Below are 21,189 nucleotides of genomic sequence, written 5' to 3' on the forward strand. Positions count from 1 at the left end.
GAAAACTGGACATAGTACTACCGGAAGATCCAGCAATACCTCTTCTAGGTATATACCCAGAAGATGTTCCAACTGGTAATAAGGACACATGTTCCACTGTGTTCATAGCAGCCTTATTTATAATACCCAGAAGCTGGAAAGAACCCAGGTGTCCCTCAACAGAGGAATGGATACAGAAAATGTGGTTCATTTATACAATGGAGTACTACTCAGCTATTAAAAAACAATGAATTTATGAAATTCCATTTCTTACCAAGTAATTTCTTATTTTTTTTCAACCATAGGATAAATTATAAGGTTTAAATTCTCATTTTCACAACTTACATTCCAAAGTTCAAACTGATTTTCCTTCATAGGAAAAAGGAATTTCAGGGAACAATATCAAAAGCTCATTCTGACAGATTTTTATTTGTTAGACATTTGAGTGGATGTTAGTAACAAGTCAGTGTATGTAGAGTTTGAGTAAGAAATCAAGAGTAAGAAGATAATTTGAAGACAAAAAGTTTACAGAAAGTAGGCACTCCACAAAGCCATAACCCTGAGTGAGGTACCAAGGTGTTGAAGAAGCAGAAAAGCACTTCAGGTTTCTAACCTCTGGGATATAGCAACTTACGGTTTTAGTTGTGAGCCTCACCTTAGTGGCAGAGTCACCTCTCTAGTCCAAAGGATATAGCTACATAAAGTAAGCAGAGCTGAATCAATTATATGGCTCAGAGGGTAAAGGTACCTATGGCTGTACCTGACTACTGAATTCAGTCCTTGGGGTCTTCATGTAGGAAGGAATCAACTCCCAGTATTTGTTCTGTTACCTCCACAGTCATGGTGGCACCACAAACATGCCACGAAGTGGTGGCACACGCTTTTGATCCCAGCACTTGGGAGGCAGAGGCAGGCAAATTTCTGAGTTCGAGGCCAGCCTGGTCTACAGAGTCAGTTCCAGGATAGCCAGGGCTACACAGAGAAACCCTGTCTTGGCCGGGGGGGCGGGGGGAGGAAATGTTTCTTATCTAGAAGGACACACAAAGCTGGCTCCAGGCTTTAGCCCAAGAAGTAGTGGTTGGAATGGGAAGTGGAATGACCATATTTGACTTTTTTCTCCTAATTTTCATGACCAGTCTACTACCCTAGAGGTATTGTCCTACGTGTATATTGTATTACTCTATTTCTTTCTGTCCCTGAACTTAAAAAGCTTTACTATTTCACCTATTCTATGCATGCCTCTGAAATTTGATACAGAATACCAGGATGGCCTTAATACAAATTGGAATATATCATGTTTTTATCTAGAAAGTCTTCAATCAAGAGATAATTAAATAATCAATAAACATATGAGAAAATGTCCAGTATTATTGGGACATTTCCTGGGGTGACTAAAAACAACCAAATAACCAAATATTAGGGTGAGGAGCAACTGGGGTCCTCTGTATGGTAAGAGGATTATAAAAAACAGTTTCCCAGGTTCGTCATTAGTTTTGTACAGAATTAAATTTATGCCTATCACAGCATTTGATTATATACATACACACACACACACACACACACACACACACACACACACACATATATATATATATATATATATATATATATATATATATATGAAAAATGAAAACAAAAAAGTTGTCCTTACTAGAGTTGTAGCACTGAAAGGATATAACAGTACTGTTTATAATAACATTGAAATCAGCCCACATATCCATCAACAAGCAAATACATCAAAACAACACAGATAAACCTCCAACTTACTAAGCTGAGAAAATAAAAATGATCTTAAAAAATATAAAATTTTTAGTATGTAAGTCAAAACAAGCTATGAACAAAAGAAATCAATTAGTGTTGAGGGAGAGGTGGGAGAGAAACACAAGAGGACATTCCTATATATTAGAAACAAAGAAATAACAGGAATATCAGAAGTGATAGAAATTTTTTAATTTTGTCATCAATTTTCAGATAAAAGTCTTTAATCTCTTAATTTTTCAAACCATGACCTATCTTAAAGATGCATTGCACAAATTAATAGAGCAAGTAAGTGTAATATACTAAAAGATGTCTATTGATATCACCTGCCAAATAATAACAGACATCTAGATAGTTCCATTAATCTAAAATACTTGGTTGCCAGGTATGGTAGCACACTCCTTTGATCACAGCACTGGGAAGGCAGAGATAGATGGATCAGAGTTTAAGGCCAGCCAAGGTCACATAGTGAGTCCCTATCTCAAAATTAATTAATCAACCAAATATTTCCTGAAATATAATTTTTAGTTTAATGACTCTAAGGTAAGATAAGCATCACCTTTATGTAGATAAAAAATAGAAAATTTAGATGAATTGCTCCCCTCCCCACCAGGACTGAAGTGTGAAAATCAGTATCAAGGGAAGTTTGGGATGTGCAATAGGTTTTTTTCCAAGCAAACTAATCAATTCTCATCAAGCTCTGTATGTATGAAATCCTTGTTGTATTTACAGTACATGGTGATAAACAAGATGGAATCAAACAGAAAGCATTTGTGGAACCATATTTTAAAGATAAGGAGAGGTAAGTGGGTCTTGCTTAATATTACCAATGTGATTGGAAATACAGCAGAACTGTCTTTGTCAGTCTGTAAGCTATTTAATTGTTGCTTTGATTAAAACAAATAATTTATAAGGAGACTCAGAGCTACATAAAAAAAAAAATCTGTGTCAAACGAAAAAGCAAAAAGAACCATTTAGAGCCAGGCTCACATCTCTAATATCAGCACTGAGAGCCTGAGGCAGAGCAAACTGCATGTTTGAGACCAGCTTGGCTTCACAGTGAATCTTTATCTCAAAAATAAAAAATAAAAAAAATCATTTATGGGACATGGGGACTGAGAATAAGGCCAGTAAGCAGTGAGTGAAGTGCTCACCTCACAGGCATGAGGACCTGGGTTCAGACCCCAGCACCCTCAGGAAAGCCAGGCATGGAGGGTGCCTGCCACAGTTCATCAACCCCAGCACTGCCCAGTTAACAGGGAAGTCGTTGAGGTTCAGTTAGAGAATCTGTCCCAAAAACTGAGGACACTATGTTGGGTGAGAAGGGAAGAGGGATATGATCAGAATACATTGTATGAAATTCTCAGACAAGTAATAAAGGGTGGGCGAGCATCTGAGGGCACCCTGACCTCCACCTCTGACCTCCATATGTGCCCTAGTGGGCAGGCACACACACTCACTCACTGCCTTTCCTACTACACAGACTCTGCACTGCAGAGACTGGAGACTGAGAGTGAGGCTGACTTAACATAAAGGCAAGTCTTACCAGTGCCACTTCTCTTTCCCCGCAGTCATGCTTTCTCTGCTTTAGTAACACATAATCTTTCATTTCGTTTTATTTTATTTTGAACTTTGGGAATTTGTTGAACTATGTTCTCGTAACTTTCACTTGTGTAATACCTGGTCATGAGCCAGGCTTCATTTTAGAGGATTTTTGAATCCTTGGAACAATAAATTTCAACTTAGTTTTGATTATCAGTGCTACTTCCTGCCTTTTTCACAAAGATTGTAAATTTTGTTACTTTCAGTATATTCTCTAAGTTTTTAAAGTAAATTTAAGACATAATACTTATTCCTGAAAACTTATGCTATTTTTTCTTTATGAAGTTTTTAGTTACATTTATTTATGTATTACTGGGGAGGGCATCTTGGAGGAGCAGGCTCCCTCCCTTCCTGCTCTAGGTAGGTCCTATAAGTCACGCTTGTTTGTCAGGTCCAAAAGCCCAGGCCTTCCTTCATCTCGTCAGCCCAGAGCAGACACACTTACATTTCTATTGAGAATTTTTATAATCTAAAAAACAAAAATTGAATTAATTGTATTTTAAAGACAGGATCTCATTGTGTAATCGTACAATTCTGACTCACAGAGATCCGCCAGTGTCTTCTGAGTGTTTGAACTACAGGCCCAGCCAGCACACCAGACCCAAAATGAATTTTTATTGATTCTTATGAGTCTCTAAAAGAAATAAGTTGACATTTTGTCATTAAATGTTTCTTTTTCTTCATCACTTTTCCAAAGAAATGGAGCCCCAGAATCCCTAATGTAAATAGGTAGTGTTTTATTTGTTTCATAAGCTCATAAGCTTGAACACCTGGTGTGGTTTTTGCCTCTGTTACATTAGCATCCTTATAGTAGCAGTCTCTAACCAACATAATATATTGAAGACCCATCTTGCTACTTGAGACCACAAATAGCGCTGAATCTTGTGTGTGCAACATTTTTTCTATTCATGTTTATGAAGCATTTTTACCCTATTTAGAAGATGGTTTTTACAGCACTTTTTCTCACATATCGAAATTGTCAGCACTACAACTTTTGTATTTGAGGGGCATTATGGAGTAAAATAAGGATGACCTGAACACAAGACTTGCCAAGGCCAGTCTGATTCCCAGAGTGGCCGCGAGGGGGTAGCATATACAGGTTGATACTAGATAAACGGATCATATCCATCCAGGACAAGATGGAGCACAGTGGTGCAGGGTTCTTCATACTACATACAGAGAACTTCATACATTTAAAACTTACATTAGTTAGTCCTGAAAGTGTCCATGTAATAAACAGTTTTAGGCCTGGGTAACAAACAGCAGAAAATGAAGCTACAAATGAGGAACCACCATAGTTCTGTTGTCTATTCAACTACAGTTGACAAGTCCACACCTGTAATGATCCTCCTGGCACAAACAGTTCCCTAAACCTCTTCTACAGCTTCCTTGTGTCTGATAAAAGATGTTCTTAGCTGGGGCTAAGGAATTTATTGTCTTAGCAGACCTGAGTTTGGTTCCCAGCAACCATATCAGATGGCTTACAATGTGAGAAACACAGAAACGCATGTGGTTGTGTGTGCTAGCCATTTTTTACTTTACTAGTTTTCATCTGATTGTATATCCTGGAAATTAGTTGAGTTGTAATAATGATAGTTTTTTAGGTGTGTCATATGTGTGTACTATGACTTATTCTCTAGCAGTAAACACGTGTTTTGTCCACCATGATGCTAGTACACCTAATGATACAGTGACTATCTTTGCTCCGCATCTTTCAACAGAGTTGTAGATTAATGTGACATTACAGAGTAATACCTTCTATTTTAAATGTTTCTTAGTACAGTTTCACTAAGTTTTAAATATGGATAGCTAAGGAAACAGGAAGTGGATGAGGGTAGAATGGTGGTAAAGGTCTAATCTTGATTGCTTCTCCTGCTGAGATTTCTAGAAAACCCTGGGGTACTAGTTACTCGTCTCATTGCTGTGACAAAATAGCTCACAAAAGTAACATGAAGAAAGGGAGGGAGGGGTTCCTTAGGCTCACAGTTCTAAGATAGAGTCCATCATGGTAAGGAAGTCACAGCAGCAGGAGCGAAAGGCAGCTTGCATATTGCATCCCCAGTCCAGGAGCAGAGAGTGATGAATGCTAACACTAAGCTAACTCTCCTTTTACACTCTCTGGGCCCCCATGGAATGGCATCACCCACAGTTAAGGTGGGTCTTTTACCTCAACCTAATTAGTACTCTCAGGCATGCCCAGAGGCTGACCCTAACTTAGATAGTCTCATAGGTTCTAAGTGATTCTAGATTCTGTCAGGTTGACAGTATCATACATCAAACAGTAACCTGTTTCGTGTCGTGTCAGGGCACAGGCTTACTAACCTTAAGTGATGCTTCCTTTGAGGTTTGCTATGAATGTTAGTCTTGTAGTGAATTCTTGCTGCATATGTTATACTTAGGGGAAAGGATATGGCAAAAATGGATTCTACATAAGCCTAGATTCTTTGAAAAAATATTGTATAGCAATATGTTTTATCTATCCATTCATGCTCTCCATTTTTTAATCATACATTACTCTAAAGTGTGAGTTTCTAAAAGTTAAAATAGAAGGGACCTATAACTCAGTATAGTTGGAAATAGAATATTAAAAATTTGTTTTGAAGAAGAATGCTTTCCAATTAAAGGGACATGATATCCAGATACTCGGAAGAGTAATTTTCTCAAGGAAAATCATTTTAAAAGTCATCTTCTATGTTTCCAAGTATTTAGAATGTGTCATATAGTTGTCTTCTAAAAACTTAGATTTAAATTTGTATGTATGTATACAAATGATTAAACTAAGAAGGGAACCATTAAGAGAAGATGAGTCTTAAAGGAAAGAATGGGAAAATAGAGAAAGTGAACCGCCTATGACAGGAGAGAAGGAGGAGGCAGTTGGCAGAGGGGAAGGGGCCAGGCCAACAAGCACAGGGAAATGAAGGAGGGAAGAGAGCAAGAGAAGAAGGGAACACATAAGAAATTATGCCTGAAAGGGCACAGTGAAACCTGTTCCTGAATTAAATATTCATCTAAAATAATACTTGACATACAGAAAACAATAAATACTTGAAAAGAATCACTTGTTTTCCTAATATACAGAAGAACATCTCAAATAAAATGACTGTTTGGGGGGATTATTTCTCTTTTGAATTCTTACAGTTTTAATTCATATTTTAAACCAAATATCTTTCTAGTAACAAATCAGTTAACTTTTGATTTCTTTTTTCCCTCCAGAGAAACTAGCATACAGAATTTTCCTCATATTGAGGTCGTTCGGAAAAAAGAAGAGAGAAGGAAATTGCTTGGACACACATGTAAAGAATGTGAAATTGTAAGTACTGATGTAAATACTTCTTTTGAAGTGTGATTTTATAGATCATAAGTGCCTGATTTAAAATTCACAGATCCTATTTATATTCAGAAACTTTGTTCACTACAGTAATGATAGAAAGAATAAGGAATATATCAGCTGGAACCAGCATCTATAAATATATAGATAGAAAAAAATGAGAGTGAAAGACCCCAGCTTGTCCTGGAGACAGAGGCCTAACCCTAATTCCATTTTAAATTGCATTTATTTACTTTAATGTGGAGTTGGGTACATGTGTACCACAGTGAGGGTGGGGGTCAGAGAATCACTTGTGGGAGTTGGTTTTTTTCTTCTCATCATGTAGGTCCTGGGGACTGAACTTAGGTCATCTGGCTTGGTGAGCAACAATAAATTGCTGAGCCATTTTGCAGGTACCCTACATCCTAATTCTTATGGCTCTCTCAGGACATTATTTGCCACTTTTCTTTTCTGTAGTCACTTGCAAATGCTGATGTACATATACCATTTAGGGGAAAATGACACTTCAGCAGGAAACTAACATTTATTCTTTTCACTATCTGGATATAAGGTATACCCATAACTTTTTAAAGAATCGGTACCACTATAAGCCCCATTTTTCTCTGAGATAATTTTCATCACAAATTGTTAAAAATAAGTTTTCCGTCAACACTTACATTTTTACCTTTTTTGCATTAGCTATCTTATGCTGAAGAAGTCAATACTAACTATCCTATTAATATGTTGTCCCAGACAGGTTCTTTAATATCTTAAAATGTGCTGGGTTTTTTTTTTTTTCTGTCTCACTATCAGCTGTTAGATGCCCTCCTCAACATCTACCTTCCTCATTTAGATTTTCTTACTAACTGCTATCTTGAAAGTTTAATAATCAAGACACATTAAAATAGCATGTGAAAGTATGACTTGATTACAGTAAGGACTTGGTGGAAATATGCTCTTACAGCAGGAGTACAGACTGGAACCGTTTTGAGAAACAATTGGACAGTTGCAGTAGTTGCTTTCTGTTGTAAAGCATTGTGATAAAAAGCACTCGGGGAGGAGAGGACTCGTGTGGCTTATACTTCTGTGCAACAGACCAGAGTGGAAAGAAGTCAGGGAAAAAACTCAAGGCAGTTTCCTGGGGCAGGAACTGAGGCAGAGGCCACAGAGGGGAGCTGCTTACTGCTTGCTCCTCACGGCTTGCTTATCCTGCTTTCTTATAGAACCCCAGGGTGGTCCTACAATGAGCTGGGCCCTCCCATATCAGTCATTAATCAAGAAAATGCCCTACACAGTTGCCTACAAACAGTGTGATGGAGACATTTCCTCAATTTTCATGTTCCTCTTCCATATGACTTTAGCTTACATAGAGTTGATTTTTAAAAAAAAATTACCAGCACATCTGTACAAATGAAACCACTTATATCTTGAAATTTTATAGCACAAACATTGTTACTCTGTTTTCCTTCTCAGCTTGATGTCCAGTCATTGAAAATGGTTGTTTCTTTCATTTTATGTAGTTCTGCTAGTTATTTTCTGTAAAAGAGGTTTTTTTAATGAAAAAAATGATTAAAGTACAAATTTTATGTACTTAAATGTAATCTGTAGTGTACTATCTGTAAATCTATCCCAGAGTCTATTCTATACATCTCAGCAAACCCCACTGGTTTTTACCTTCAGACTGTTCTGTATTCACTCACTTTCTCCACTAACACCACCAGGTACACACCCAGACTCCATCATACATGGCCTTCCTTAACACACTTCACCATTTAGAACTCAAGCAGAAGAACTGTCCTCAGAAATGCTCACCTCCATGCTCTCCCTTTCTTTTGGTTCTTTCTCTTCTTAAACACAATAATGGCCTTTTGTATTTTTTCCTAATAATCTTTTAGAAAAAAAGTTAAATCATGCCAGTATTCTGCCAGTACCTTTAAGTGTCTTCTCAGCTTACTAAGTAGAGCCCAGACCCAGGGTTAGCTCAGTGCCAGGTGTGCCAGGCAGGGTTGGCAGTTGTAAGTGCAAACCTCTATTGATAAGGAAACAGTGTTGATTCACAAAGCTGCTTCTCATTTAGGAGCAAGCATTTCACAGACTCAACAACTGACTTTGTTCCTATTACTGTCACTACTACTACAGTATCACTAATAAATATTATTTCCTTAGAATGTTTAATTTAAATAGTCTTTTGGTTTCTAGTTTATAATCAGTAAACATGCCACTTTGGTCATTATTCCTAAGAGGAAAACTTGCTGTTGTTACTGTTAGTATTATGCAGACTTGCCAGCAGAAGAAAGAGAAAAGAAGTTGGCTTCCTGCTCAAGACACCGATTTCGCTACATTCCACCCAACACACCGGAGAATTTCTGGGAAGTTGGTTTTCCTTCTACTCAGACGTGTCTGGAAAGAGGTAGGTATATAGATTTCAGAATTTTAGATTTTTATTTTTAAATATTGTATAAGATTTAAATCTGAATATAAACCTTTACTCTATAACTCTCTTTTTCCTGTGCTATAAGTTAAATACTGCTTCTGTAACATACAAGTGAATTTCTGAATGGGAAAGGCTTTCTTTCAACTGTTCAGTTATTTGACTTGGGACTAGACATTGCTTATAATCACTTTGATGTAACTATTATATATTAGCCTGGCTTGTCATTCAGATCTCAGAAAGCAATTTTATCCTGTCAGGGTGACTTGTAAGTAAGTAAGTAACCTTACAGAGGTAATGATAGTGACATGCAGTCAGTTTCCTCAAAGTGGGCATTTTCATTTACTATGTGTCATAAAAGCTAATTCTTGGAGCAATGATGTTTGTTCTCACTGTTACCAGCAGCATGGTGCTAAAACAAATGGTAATTCTGAGTTTGCTTGATATGACTGGCAAATATAACAATGTTCAGATTATAATTTGACTATGAGATCTATGGCATTTAACTTATTTGTACCCTTTTGGTCTTTTTTTTTTTTTTTTTTTTTTTTTTCGAGACAGGGTTTCTCTGTATAGCTCTGGCTGTCCTGGAACTCACTTGGTAGACCAGGCTGGCCTCGAACTCAGAAATCCGCCTGCCTCTGCCTCCCGAGTGCTGGGATTAAAGGCCTGCGCCACCAGGCCCGGCGACCCTTTTGGTCTTAAGCCTGTATTTAAATTATTTAAAACTTTTACCCAAAGAAAGATAAAACAACAAATAAATATCAGTGATAAGATGACCAGCTAGACTTAGAGTTCAGCTTCACACTCTTAGAGTCTTTTCAAACTCACTGTGACTCACACCTGGAGGTGTCTTCCTCACTTTTGGAGAAGCGCCATATATTTAACTGTAGGAAATACACAAAGTCACTGACATCATTTCTCCTCCTGGTCATTGCACAGAATTAGATAAGCTGGCTACAACCATTGTTTACCCTACTAGCCTGGCCCAGAGCACAGTCCTCCTCTGAAAATTATGACTGGAGATTCCTTGGGAGAATCTGGGTGTGGAAAACAGAGGCTTCTCACCCTATGAAATGGCTACCACAGAAGACTTTGGGGGAACCACTGGAATTTATAATAATAGTACAGTTTAGATTTAATAATATGTTCCCATGTACAAACCTGTGGGGTTTGGGGGAGACAGGCAAAAGAGAGACGCCTAAGAACTGTGGGATAGAGGGTGGTCAAGATTCTCATCTCTTCCAGTTCTGTGAACTCGAGCAAGTGATTTGATTTCTGCGGGTCTCCCTCACTCATGCGGGAACTCATGTGTAGCAGAAGCTACTTGGAAGAAGCATGAGAACTGTCTGAGATCCTGGACACTGACTATTTCATACATTTTGTTGTTTTTTTCCTCTCTCTTGGTATAAATGAGGAAACTCTGGAGCTAGCTAGTGAAATCACTCTCCAGTATCACACAGCTAAAAGTCAGAATTATCGTGAAGACTAGACATTACACAAGTTAAATATGTAGTGAATATATACTGAAAGAAATGCTGTTGGCTTTGTTACCTGGAGTTTGTATGTTTGGTTGTAAGATAGGGTCTTGTGCCCAGTCTGGCTTAGGACTCCTGATCTCCCACTGACTAAGTGTTGGGATCACAGACATGAGCCACCAGGCTCACCCATGCTGAAAGAAATGTATGTTCATAATGCACTGTTCTAAAGTCATAATTTGTTTTTCAGGTTATATCAAGGAAGATCTCGATCTTAGTCCTCGTCCCAAAAGACGGCAGCCTTACAACGCAGTATTTTCTCCAAAGGGCAAAGAACAGAGGACCTAGACACTGGAGTGAAAATAGGAGAGCAGATCTTTTTGTGTTTCATTTAGTTATTTATAGTTAAAGTTGGAATAAACATTGATCTTTGATTTTTTTTTGATCTTCTATAAAATGATTTATAAATGAGTTTTCTATTAAAAATGTTTTAAATGGCATATGCCAACCATACAAATAACTAAAATGTGGATGTTTTTTTTTTTTTCTTTTGCACCTTTATGCAATAGGGTATTTCATTTTGCACTCTACATTTAGGGTTATTTACCTTATTTGGTAATTACAGCTTTTGAAATACGGCTGTAGTAGTCTATAATTTATTCTGTATGGATCTTCTTTATTTCCTTTGGTCTTTATCTGCAGAAGAGCCCTCCTGGTAATCTTTAGGAGTTTTCAGTTTATTCATTAACATGTAGATCATACCAGCTTTTGACATGCAAGTATTTTTTTAAGGGGTAGGAGCTAACTTTTCAATATAGTCCTTCTGACTGCCCAGCATCTGTTGTTGTTGTTGTTGTTGTTGTTGTTGTTGTTGTTGTTGTTGTTGAATCGAGTGCAGTGCCAGTCTGCCGTAAATTCCTCTCAGAGACCACAAATACCAACAGACTCTTGAGTTAAGCATGCCCTCTTACTTGATCTGCTCAGACTTTAAGTTCATGTGCCCTCTGACCTGATCACAGAAGACTCTAAGTTAAGCGTGTTGAGCGTAATTTTAATAACATGCTTGCTCTTTCTCGAGAGCTCATTCTGAGCTCCCTCACCCTCTCACAGCTAGCCCCACCAAGCTGCCAAGGACCACCCCGGCTGTGCCCTTTTTCCTGCCCACCTTAGTTGCTGTAGATGGAAAACCCCAGACAGCCAGATACCTCAGTGACTGATCGAAGAATATCCTACCCCAGCCTCCTTGGTCTCCGCCCATGGCAGAGGCTACAAACTATAGGTGCCCCTGAGACCTACATGTCTGTCACTTCCTCCACTCCACCATCTGCTCTGCTTCCTCCTTCTTAACCCCTTCTCTTCCTCCTGGGTCCCAGAATTCCCACCTCTTCCCCTTCACCGAGGATTGGCTTTTTCCCTTAACCTAGCAATTAGCTTCTGCCATTTTTATTGACACAATCAAGAACCAATTAGGAAATCAATACCTCCCCCCCTATATAAGCATGTGCCCTCTGACCTGATCACAGCAGACTCTTGAGTGTGCCCCCTGACCTGATCACAGTATTCCAGCTCATCATTTGTTCTTTTCACCATGTTTTCTAGTAGTTTCAAGCCACATCTGTTAGATGCATTTTGCCTATATATTCAAACACACTGTCTGACTTTCCTAGACTGACCACTGTTATAAAGGAACTTCAGTTTAGCTTCAGAGTCTTTTAGTAACTATATTCCTCCGGATGGTGACTGAGTTAACTGGCTATATTTTGTACCACCTATTTTTGTGGCAATTGCCTATGTTTTTTTCTACATGTTTATTTAACCCGTATCTTGCCAGAATTTCATGTAAACCAGAATACAAAAGACTACAGAGAATGCTGTAGTAAGATCTAAGTAACCTCATAAAATCTTCTCAGAGTTGTGAAAAGGCTCTTGCTTATCCTAGGAATTTATTGATTCACATCACATGCCACAGCCCAGAAGTGAGCAAAAGGGGGATGGGAATGGGGGCGGGGCTGGCCAAGGAGGCAGGGGAGCACAGCAGGAGGAGGGCGACCTGCCGCCTGGGCAGCACTGGGCTGACGTGCCAGAATTCCCTCAGCTCCCGGGTCACCCGAGGAGGTGCAGAGAGGTGGCACCTGCCGCCTGGGGCCCCATGCCAGCGGTGCTCAAAGCTGGCCGTGCTGGGCTACTGAGTCTCAAAGTGAAATAACTTTCTCTAACAAGAGGCACTCTGGCTTACTGCGAGCGACACGGGATGGTACCAGAATCTCTGGCAAGTCGAGTCGTGGAGACATGGGGGAAAGCGGGGAAGACCAGGAAGGCCCTGTGAGCACCCGGGGTGCCAAAGCCTGGAGGCGGGCGGGCGGGATGCAGGGGAAAGTGAAGCATCATTAGGCAAGTATGAAAACCAGCCAGGGCGACGAAAGAAGGCAGAGCAGGTGAGAGATAGACACCCCCTGCCCCCAGAGCAACCTTATGTATTCTGGCCTAGTAGGGTCAGTGAGGGTCCGGGTCTCTCACCAGAATGCCCCTGTTCAGCCCCAGGCACCACAGGGTGCTCCTGCCCGGCCGCTCCCACACCAGGGCTGCCTGCACCCAGCTCAACAGAGGCTCGTAAGGGCCCAGCACCTCCACCAGGGTCCACTGTGCCGCTCCAACCTGCTGGTCGTGCTCCCAGGAACCGGACATAGCTCGGCAGACCCTGAAAGCCAATCCCGAAGCTGGGCCGGGGCCATGACCATCCCTTCAGTCTCCTCCATCTTCCCTTCAGCAGCCACAACATCTGGGACCATTGCCTAGCAATCACAATAATACCACAGAAAGCAAATAAGACAAAACCAATACAGGGCGCCCTGGACGCAATTCGCATAGAAGCCTGATACTACCCGTACCAGGTGGTAGCTGCCTCCTTAGCTATCTATGGGTTGAGAAGGACTGCCTCCTATCCAACCCCCTCAGCATCCTCCAGTTTCCCGTGGCCCGTGATGTCTCCGCACATCTGCACATCACAATGCACCCATATGGGTCTCTCTCGCGAGAGAACCCCAGAACCTGAGACCTAACCAGTCTCACAAACCTGAGACCTACCCGGCCTTGCAAACCTGAGACCTAACCAGCCTTGCACCTGAGACCAGTTATCCCCTCCCGGGACCTAACCAGTCTCACAAATGATAAACACAGACAGCAGACACGGACAAGACAGACAGGCAGGCAGACAGACAGACAAACCGAAAGCAAAACAGAATCAGAAGGCAGTCTACTGGAGGACACGCAAGTGAACAAGACAGACAGACAGACAGACAGAAACAGAGATCCCACTTTACCTTGCTCGAGCAGCCCTCCGATGCACAGTGTCTGGGTCTTCCTGAGGAAGATCTTCCCGGCCAATGCACCAAATGTTGGAGTCCTCCAAAAGACCCTCACTCACAAAGACCACAGAGATTGACATAGCTGCAAACTGCAAGAGGTTTTTTTATTGATCCAACGCGTTGGGGACCCCTCCCCAAGTATGCAGGCAAGAGGAGAGACCCTGAACAAACAAAGAGCACACTTTTTATACCTTGTAAGGGGCAGATTTAGGCAACAGGGCTAGCTGGCTTATTCTCATTAGTGTAGCGAGTAACCCTTTCAGGCATTGGTTGGTTTGCATAGGGTGGCTACCTTTGGCCTAGTGACTCACTCTGCCTGCCCTTATGGTGGGTTGTTATGATTGGTCAGCAAAGCAGCAGTACATTTTGAACTTATGGGTCAGCTATTAACGTCACAGCTAATAACATCACAGGGAATTCTAGCGACAAGGTCAGGGCAGTTTGTGTTTTTTCTCAGAATTCAGTGTGGGGCGGGGTAGGGGAATTTTTCTGGGAACTGCTAATCTTGTCTTGGCAGCTGCAGGCTTAGTCTGGTCGTTTTGACCACTAAACTATATGGTTTGGAAGGTCCCGTCGGAGGGGAAGGGGCTGGGTGGTCTTGAATTTATTTCGGATTCTACAGAGACCTGGATGTCTTCTGGCTTTCTACGCTTCTAAACTCTGTAACATTTATCTTTGTGGCTGTAAAATAGCTATGTGGTGTCTAAAATCTGGTTTATGATCTGTGCAAAAAGAAAAGAAAAAAGGTATGTGCTATTTGTTTATGTCCCCTTTATGAAGCTTTATAGAGCTAGGTGTAGGTGCCCACCCCTTTAATCCCTGTGGGGGGACCAAGGCAGAAGACACCAGCCTGGTTTACATAGTAAGCTCCAGAACAGTTAGGACTACATAAAGAGACTCTTCTCAAAATCATAAATAAATATGAAAACAAGAAATTTTACAGAAAGCCCTGTTGCTTTTCGGTGGCCAGAATTGTCACATGTATATGAGACCCATGGCTGCCTCCTTCCAGGAGCAGAGACTAGGGACTAGGAGTCTGAGGGATCTATTCATTTAAACGGGGTGTCACTCACATATAGTGTCTGCCTCCAGGAAACTCTGCTTTTAAAAGGCAGCCTAAGCAAAGGAAGATTGTCTGTGATGATCGTGTGACAGTTGTCCAGTTGTCTAGAGATTCTTTAAATTTTATCTTGCTGGGGCTGGTGAGATGGCTCAGTGGGTAAGAGCACTCGACTGTTCTTCCTTAGGTCCTGAGTTCAAATCCCTGCAACCACATGGTGGCTCACAACCATCCGTAATGAGATCTGACTCCCTCTTGTGGAGTGTCTGAAGACAGCTACAGTGTACTTACATATAATAAATAAATAAATAAATAAATAAATCTTTAAAAAAATTTTATCTTGCCATCCCATGTAAGGTTGGGTGAACTGATGCCATTATTCCTTCTAGCTACTATCAACCAGCCTTGTTGTGAAGTAATATCACTTTTTAGAGCCACTTGAGCTAAAGTCATTTACATGCAAATGGAAGTTAATGACACAGTGCATTTTAAAACATACTGTGTCGGAGCTAGAGTTACAGTGGGGTGGTTAAGAGCACTTGCAGCTCTTGCAGAAGACCCAGGTTTGGTTTCTAGCACTCATGTAGTTTCCATAATTCTAGTTCCTTTAGGCTCCTTGGGCACTAGGCAGGCATGTGATACACATAAATGCAGTCAACACTCATACACTTAAAAGATAATGTATAGGGGGCTGAAGAGATGGCTTAGTGGTTAAGAGCACTGGCTGTTCTTCCAGAGGACCCAGATTCAAATCCCAGCACCCACATGGCAGTTCACAACTGGCTGTAATTCTAATTCCAGGGGATATGACACCTTCACACAGACAAACTTGGAGACAGAGCACCAATGTAAATTTAAGAAAAAAAAAAGATAATGTATAGAGGGCAGGAGGGAGAGCTAAGAGTACTGACTGCTCTCCCAAAAGAGCTGGTTTAGTTTCTAGCACCCATGTGGCTTTCCATAATCATATAGATCCAGGGGATCTAAATCCTGGTCTCCATGGATACCAGGTGATCACATAGTTCAGACTTATATTCAGACAAACACCTGTATACATTCTTTAAAGCTATAGAATTGAGCCTTTATATACTTGTAAATGATTCATCTCTAACATTCCTCTGTTGAGGGACACCTGGGTTCTTTCCAGCTTCTGGCTATTAGAAATAAGGCTGCTATGAACATAGTGGAGCATGTGTCCTTATTACAAGTTGGAGCATCTTCTGGGTATATGCCCAGGAGTGGTATTGCTGGATCTTCTTGTAGTACTATGTCCAATTTTCTCAGGATCCACCAAGCTGATTTCCAGAGTGCAATCCTACCAGCAATGGAGGAGTGTTCCTCTTTCTCCACATCCTGGCCAGCATCAGCTGTAACCTGAGTTTTTGATCTTAGACATTCTGACTGGTGTGAGGTGGAATCTCAGGGTTGTTTTGATTTGCATTTCCCTGATGATTAAGGATGTTGAACACAAAAACAGTTCTTAACACCACTTAAGCAGTGAAAAATATTGTTTTTCAAAGTCCACCTGGACGGGTTGCTACTTGAGGCCTATTATTTTAGTAACTAAGTCTAATTTATAGTTAGCACATAGGGCAGTCTTATCTTAGTCTCTCTAAACTCTAAAAGACTGCAAAGATTCCTCTTAATATTGCCTTTTAGAGAAAATTTAGCTATAAAAAGAATAACATTACATAAGTTAAAGGACACCACTTCATTTATCAAGCATTTACAAAGGGTTTATCCTTACTCAGCACAATACTAAGTGCACTGTCAGCATGCAGCCAGGCACGGTGGTGTGCACACTAATCCCAGCACCCAGGAGGCAGAGGCAGGTGGATGTCTGAATTCCAGGACAACCAAGGCTACAGAGAGAAACCTTGTCTCAAAAACTGAAAAGAATGCAAAGTTTCTCTACCATCACCATCATAAAAGCAAGCTTTTAAGGAACGCGCGTCTGAGGGAACGCGCCTCTGAGGGAACGCGCGTCTGAGGGAACGCGCGTTTGAGGGAACACACATCCGAGTATCCTGCTTCATTATTCCTAGCACCTGCACAAGCATGAATTAAACTTGGAAAAGCATCACTTGTAAACTAAACATGCAAGTTGTTTCTCATATTCTACCATTCAGCTGTGTCTTTTATACTTATTTAATTTATTTTGTGTGCATTGATGTTTTGCCTTCAAGTATGTCTGTGTGAGGGTGTTGAATCCTGGAATTGCAGATAGTTGTGAGCTGCCATGTGGGTGCTAGGAATTGAACCTAGGTCCACTAGAAGAGCAGTCACTGCTCTTAATTGATAAGCCATCACTCCAGACCAAAATCTTTTTGTGGTTAGTTGATTTTGGTTTTTTTCCTAGACAGGGTTTTTCTGTAATAGCCCTGACTATCCTGGAAGTTACTTTGTAGATCAGGCAGGCCTTGAACTCACAGAGTTCTGCCTCCTGAGTTCTGGGATTAAAGGTGTGAGACACCATTCCTGGCTTTAGCTGTCTTTTCAACATACTAATTTAAAAGACTCTCAGCATCTATCTTTATGGCAACTAGAATAATTCCTATTCCTAAACAAACTTTCACATGAAGTCTAACAGAATCCATAGAGTTGCTATCTGTTATCACACCAGCAGAGGGCAGAAGAGAGCTGTTTCTAGAGAAATATGTAAGAAAGTAGCTGGGTAACCACAAAAGCAACTGTGTGGGTAAATAGAATAACTGGGTGTCTGATTCCACAGTGAAAATTTACTGGATTCAAGACAGTTCATTATAGCTACTATTACAATAGAGCAAATAACAAAATCAAATTTATGGTTTTGAGAATATATCATCAAATGTTTGCTTGGAGTTTGAGATACAAAGAAATACCAGAAATCCAAATAACCAGTGAGAAAAGACAAACATAAAAAGACACCTAAGAGTCCAAAAAAAATTCAGACTGAGTTCCTAAATATTGAAAAATAATCAGAACTCAGATTATCTTGTTAGTTAGCCTGGAGAAGCAGAAGAAAGAACAGTATAGTCTGTTAGGAGATGAAACACTAAACCTCTCAAGACCCTTAGCAACAATATTGTTACAGTCTCACACCATAGAATGGATTAACAGTAGCATGAAGATTTTGTGATTCTAAAAAACTAAAGCTAGAATGTGGTGCATCCAGGATGTCTGTATGTTCTTTCCTGTCTACATGTAGGTATCAGTTCTGCTTAGAACGCCTTTGACTTATTAGTGAGAGAAGACCTCAACTTGTATTTGTAATATGAGAGTTCTGACAGAAGTCTTTCAAGTCCTTAGTTTCTTTTATTTGCACTAAATATTACATAGAGCCTCAATATGCAGGTTTTCAGCCTTGTACACTATCTAGCCGAAACTGACCCTGGATTGATTCCTCATCCTCCTCATCCTCCTTTCCCTACCTCCAAAGTGCTGGGATTAGAGGCATTCACCACCATACCCTGTTTACACAGTGGTACATTGATGGTATAAACTTATTTTATTCATTTAGCCCTGTTACCTAATAAACTCAATTAGTAAGGCTAGTTAAATATAAACAGTTGGCAGGTCGAGTTTTACATTAGCCTCACCATCTTTTTTCTTTTTCAATGTGTTTTACCTGCATATTTGTAAGAGTACCAGCTGCACACATTGTCCTTGGAGGCCAGAAGGAAGGTCTCAGACTCTCTGGAAGTGGACTTACAGTTGGTGTAAAACCACAACGTGGGTGCTGGGAAGTGAGCCCAGGTCCTCTGGAAGAGCAGCCAGTGCTCTTGACTGTTGAGCTGTTTCGTCTCTCGAGCCTCACAGTTCATTAGAGTATCAGAGAAGGATCTAGACATCTGTGTTGTTTTTACAGCTTGTAAATGGTTCTGGTGTACAGCCAAATTCGAAAACATCCCTAAGACATTCACTGGTATTCAGGCTTTAACAGAGAATCACCTAAAAGGTGTCTTAAATTAAACGTTGCCATCCCCCACTTAACATTCTATTATTTACATTTCCAGCTGATGTTGCTGTTGTGAGGGCCACAAGTCTAATCATAAAAATTACTCAGGAGCTTGGTAAGTATAGATTCTTAGCCCCCCCATTGGAATTCTGACTCAGGTATAGCCTGAGCACATATAAGTACAGGTGTGTATGTACATACATATATATACACAGGTTGCAATAGTAAGTAAATCCACTCTATACTTCCTGGCAAATTCATGCATGCTTCTTGCTATTGCCCCAATATTCTGGATTCTCAAAAGAAAATACACACACACAGCCTTATATTTTAAATACCTTAAACAGTCTAATGGCTGGGCCACTCTCTAACTCCATGTGGCTAACACACACTCCCCTCCGATATTTCTGAATTAATACTAACTAAATCTATACTTTATCTTTGCTATCCTGGCCCCTGCCGGTAGCCCTTCCGGGGGGCTTTCCTCCTGCACCTATGTCAACTGTGTCTCCTCTTGTACTTTTCTGGCTCGGTCCATCTCCTATGCCCTCATCATGGTGGAATCCTCTTTTCTTCCTTCCTCAGTCTCCTCCCAGAAATCTTAAAAGTCCCTCCTCTGTCTTCTTGTCCAACCATTGGCAGTTGGCAACTTTATTTACCAATTAGAATCAGCTGACTGTCAGTGTCTCATGTGATTTGGGGAACCGAATTAACATAAATAGCATTAGAACCAATCTACAACATGTGTGTGTGTGTGTGTGTGTGTGTGTGTGTGTGTGTGTGTGTGTTTATCTTGAGGGTTTGAGGGGTTTTGGTTTTACGATACAGGATTTCTCTGTGCAGCCCTGGCTGTCCTTGAACTCACTCTCTAGACCAGGCTGGCCTCGAACTCAGAGATTCACCTGTCTCTGCGTCCTGAGTGCTAGGATAAAGGTAGGCTCCACCACTGCCCAGCAAAAATTCATATTTTTTAATAAGTTCCCAAATCACTAATATAAAGCAAGCTTAAAAATGTTTCTATGACAACAGGAAACGTCAGAAAAATAAATATCTTTTAGAATAAATGACCTAGACAAAGATGGAAGATTATTAAGGGGGTCCTGAGTGATAGCTTTAACAATTGATTACATTCATAAAAGATAAAGTTAGTAAATTGAAATATAAGTCAATAGGAAATACCTGGAATTAAGCAAAGAGTTTGGAGGAAGGAAATACAAAATACATAACAGCTGGAAATACATAACATACTGGGAAAGTTTACTATAATTGAGGTCTTAGAAAGTGGACAGAAGCAATCTTGGAAGTTATATGGAAATTTTTTTCAAAACAAAATGTATCTACCTGCAAATTCAAGAAGTACTTCAAATGCAACACAACAGACATGAAAAGCAAATTATTCTAAACACTTAATACTACAATGGTAAAAAAAAACATAACAAGAACAATAATGGAACAATGTATTCAAGCCTCTAAAGGGAAGTGTCTGCCAGCCCAGACTGCCTTACCTACATGGCTCGCCTTCATCACTGAAGAAAACACTTAATGATAAACACAAATGAATTCAAGCCAGCACTACAGAAAGTGCAGTGCCAGGAAAATGTGAGTGTTCACCCAAAACCAGACAGGAGCCAGTCTGATGCAACTTACATCAGGGTCTTTATTCTATTTGAGCTAGCTCACCCTCCTCCCCAAACACACTACCATCACACGGGATGCTTTTGGTGGTGGGAGAGGCCCAAATGTCTATTAGGTCAAGGCTTTATAGTAAGCAGCAATCAGAGAGAATGTGTACCAGAATCTAATTAGAAATCCTAAACTTAACTTCTACTCCCCTGTGTGTTGGTGGTCGTTAGGCAGGGGGTAGGCTTGTGACCTGGTGGTGCAGGTTTGTTGGGGGAATAACCTGGAGATGCTGGTCTTGTTGGAGGAATAATGGAGGAATAACCTGGGGATGCTGGTCTTGTTGGGGGAATAACCTGGTGATGCAGGTTTGATGGGGGAATAACCTGGGGATGCTGGTCTTGTTGGGGGAGTAACCTGGAGATGGTGGTCTTGATGAGGGAATATCGTGGAGATGCTGGTCTTGTTGGGGATTAGCTTAGAGATTGGATTTAGGCTCAGGTTTTACTGGGAGGCAACTTGGAAACTAATGCTAGGTACCAGTCTGTTAGTTTACCTGAATTTAAACTTAGGTCCAGTTCTCTATAATGGCATCTGAACTTACAAGATTTGGCCTCAGAAAAGAAAATAACTATAGCAAGCTTACACACTG

The 21,189-nt window shown here is 40.5% G+C and overlaps 1 protein-coding gene across 4 annotated transcripts in view; it reads left to right on the plus strand.

The window, feature by feature from the left end:
• Window positions 1-11,190, plus strand: part of Rbbp8 (RB binding protein 8, endonuclease) — a 99,836-nt gene extending 88,646 nt beyond the window's left edge. For 3 of the 4 annotated variants that reach the window (XM_021214448.1, XM_021214447.1, XM_029547151.1), the window contains exons 16-19: window positions 2,470-2,539; window positions 6,553-6,649; window positions 8,915-9,056; window positions 10,806-11,190. In XM_021214448.1, coding sequence (XP_021070107.1) covers window positions 2,470-2,539; window positions 6,553-6,649; window positions 8,915-9,056; window positions 10,806-10,903 — 407 coding nt within the window. In that variant the 3' untranslated portion in view covers window positions 10,904-11,190. The remainder of the gene's footprint in view (window positions 1-2,469; window positions 2,540-6,552; window positions 6,650-8,914; window positions 9,057-10,805) is intronic. The other variant, XM_029547152.1, reaches the window with a different exon arrangement.
• The last annotated feature ends 9,999 nt before the right edge of the window (window positions 11,191-21,189 follow it).

Source organism: Mus pahari, chromosome 15, assembly GCF_900095145.1.
Source record: "Mus pahari chromosome 15, PAHARI_EIJ_v1.1, whole genome shotgun sequence".
In the NCBI taxonomy this organism is placed as follows: Eukaryota; Metazoa; Chordata; class Mammalia; order Rodentia; family Muridae; genus Mus; species Mus pahari.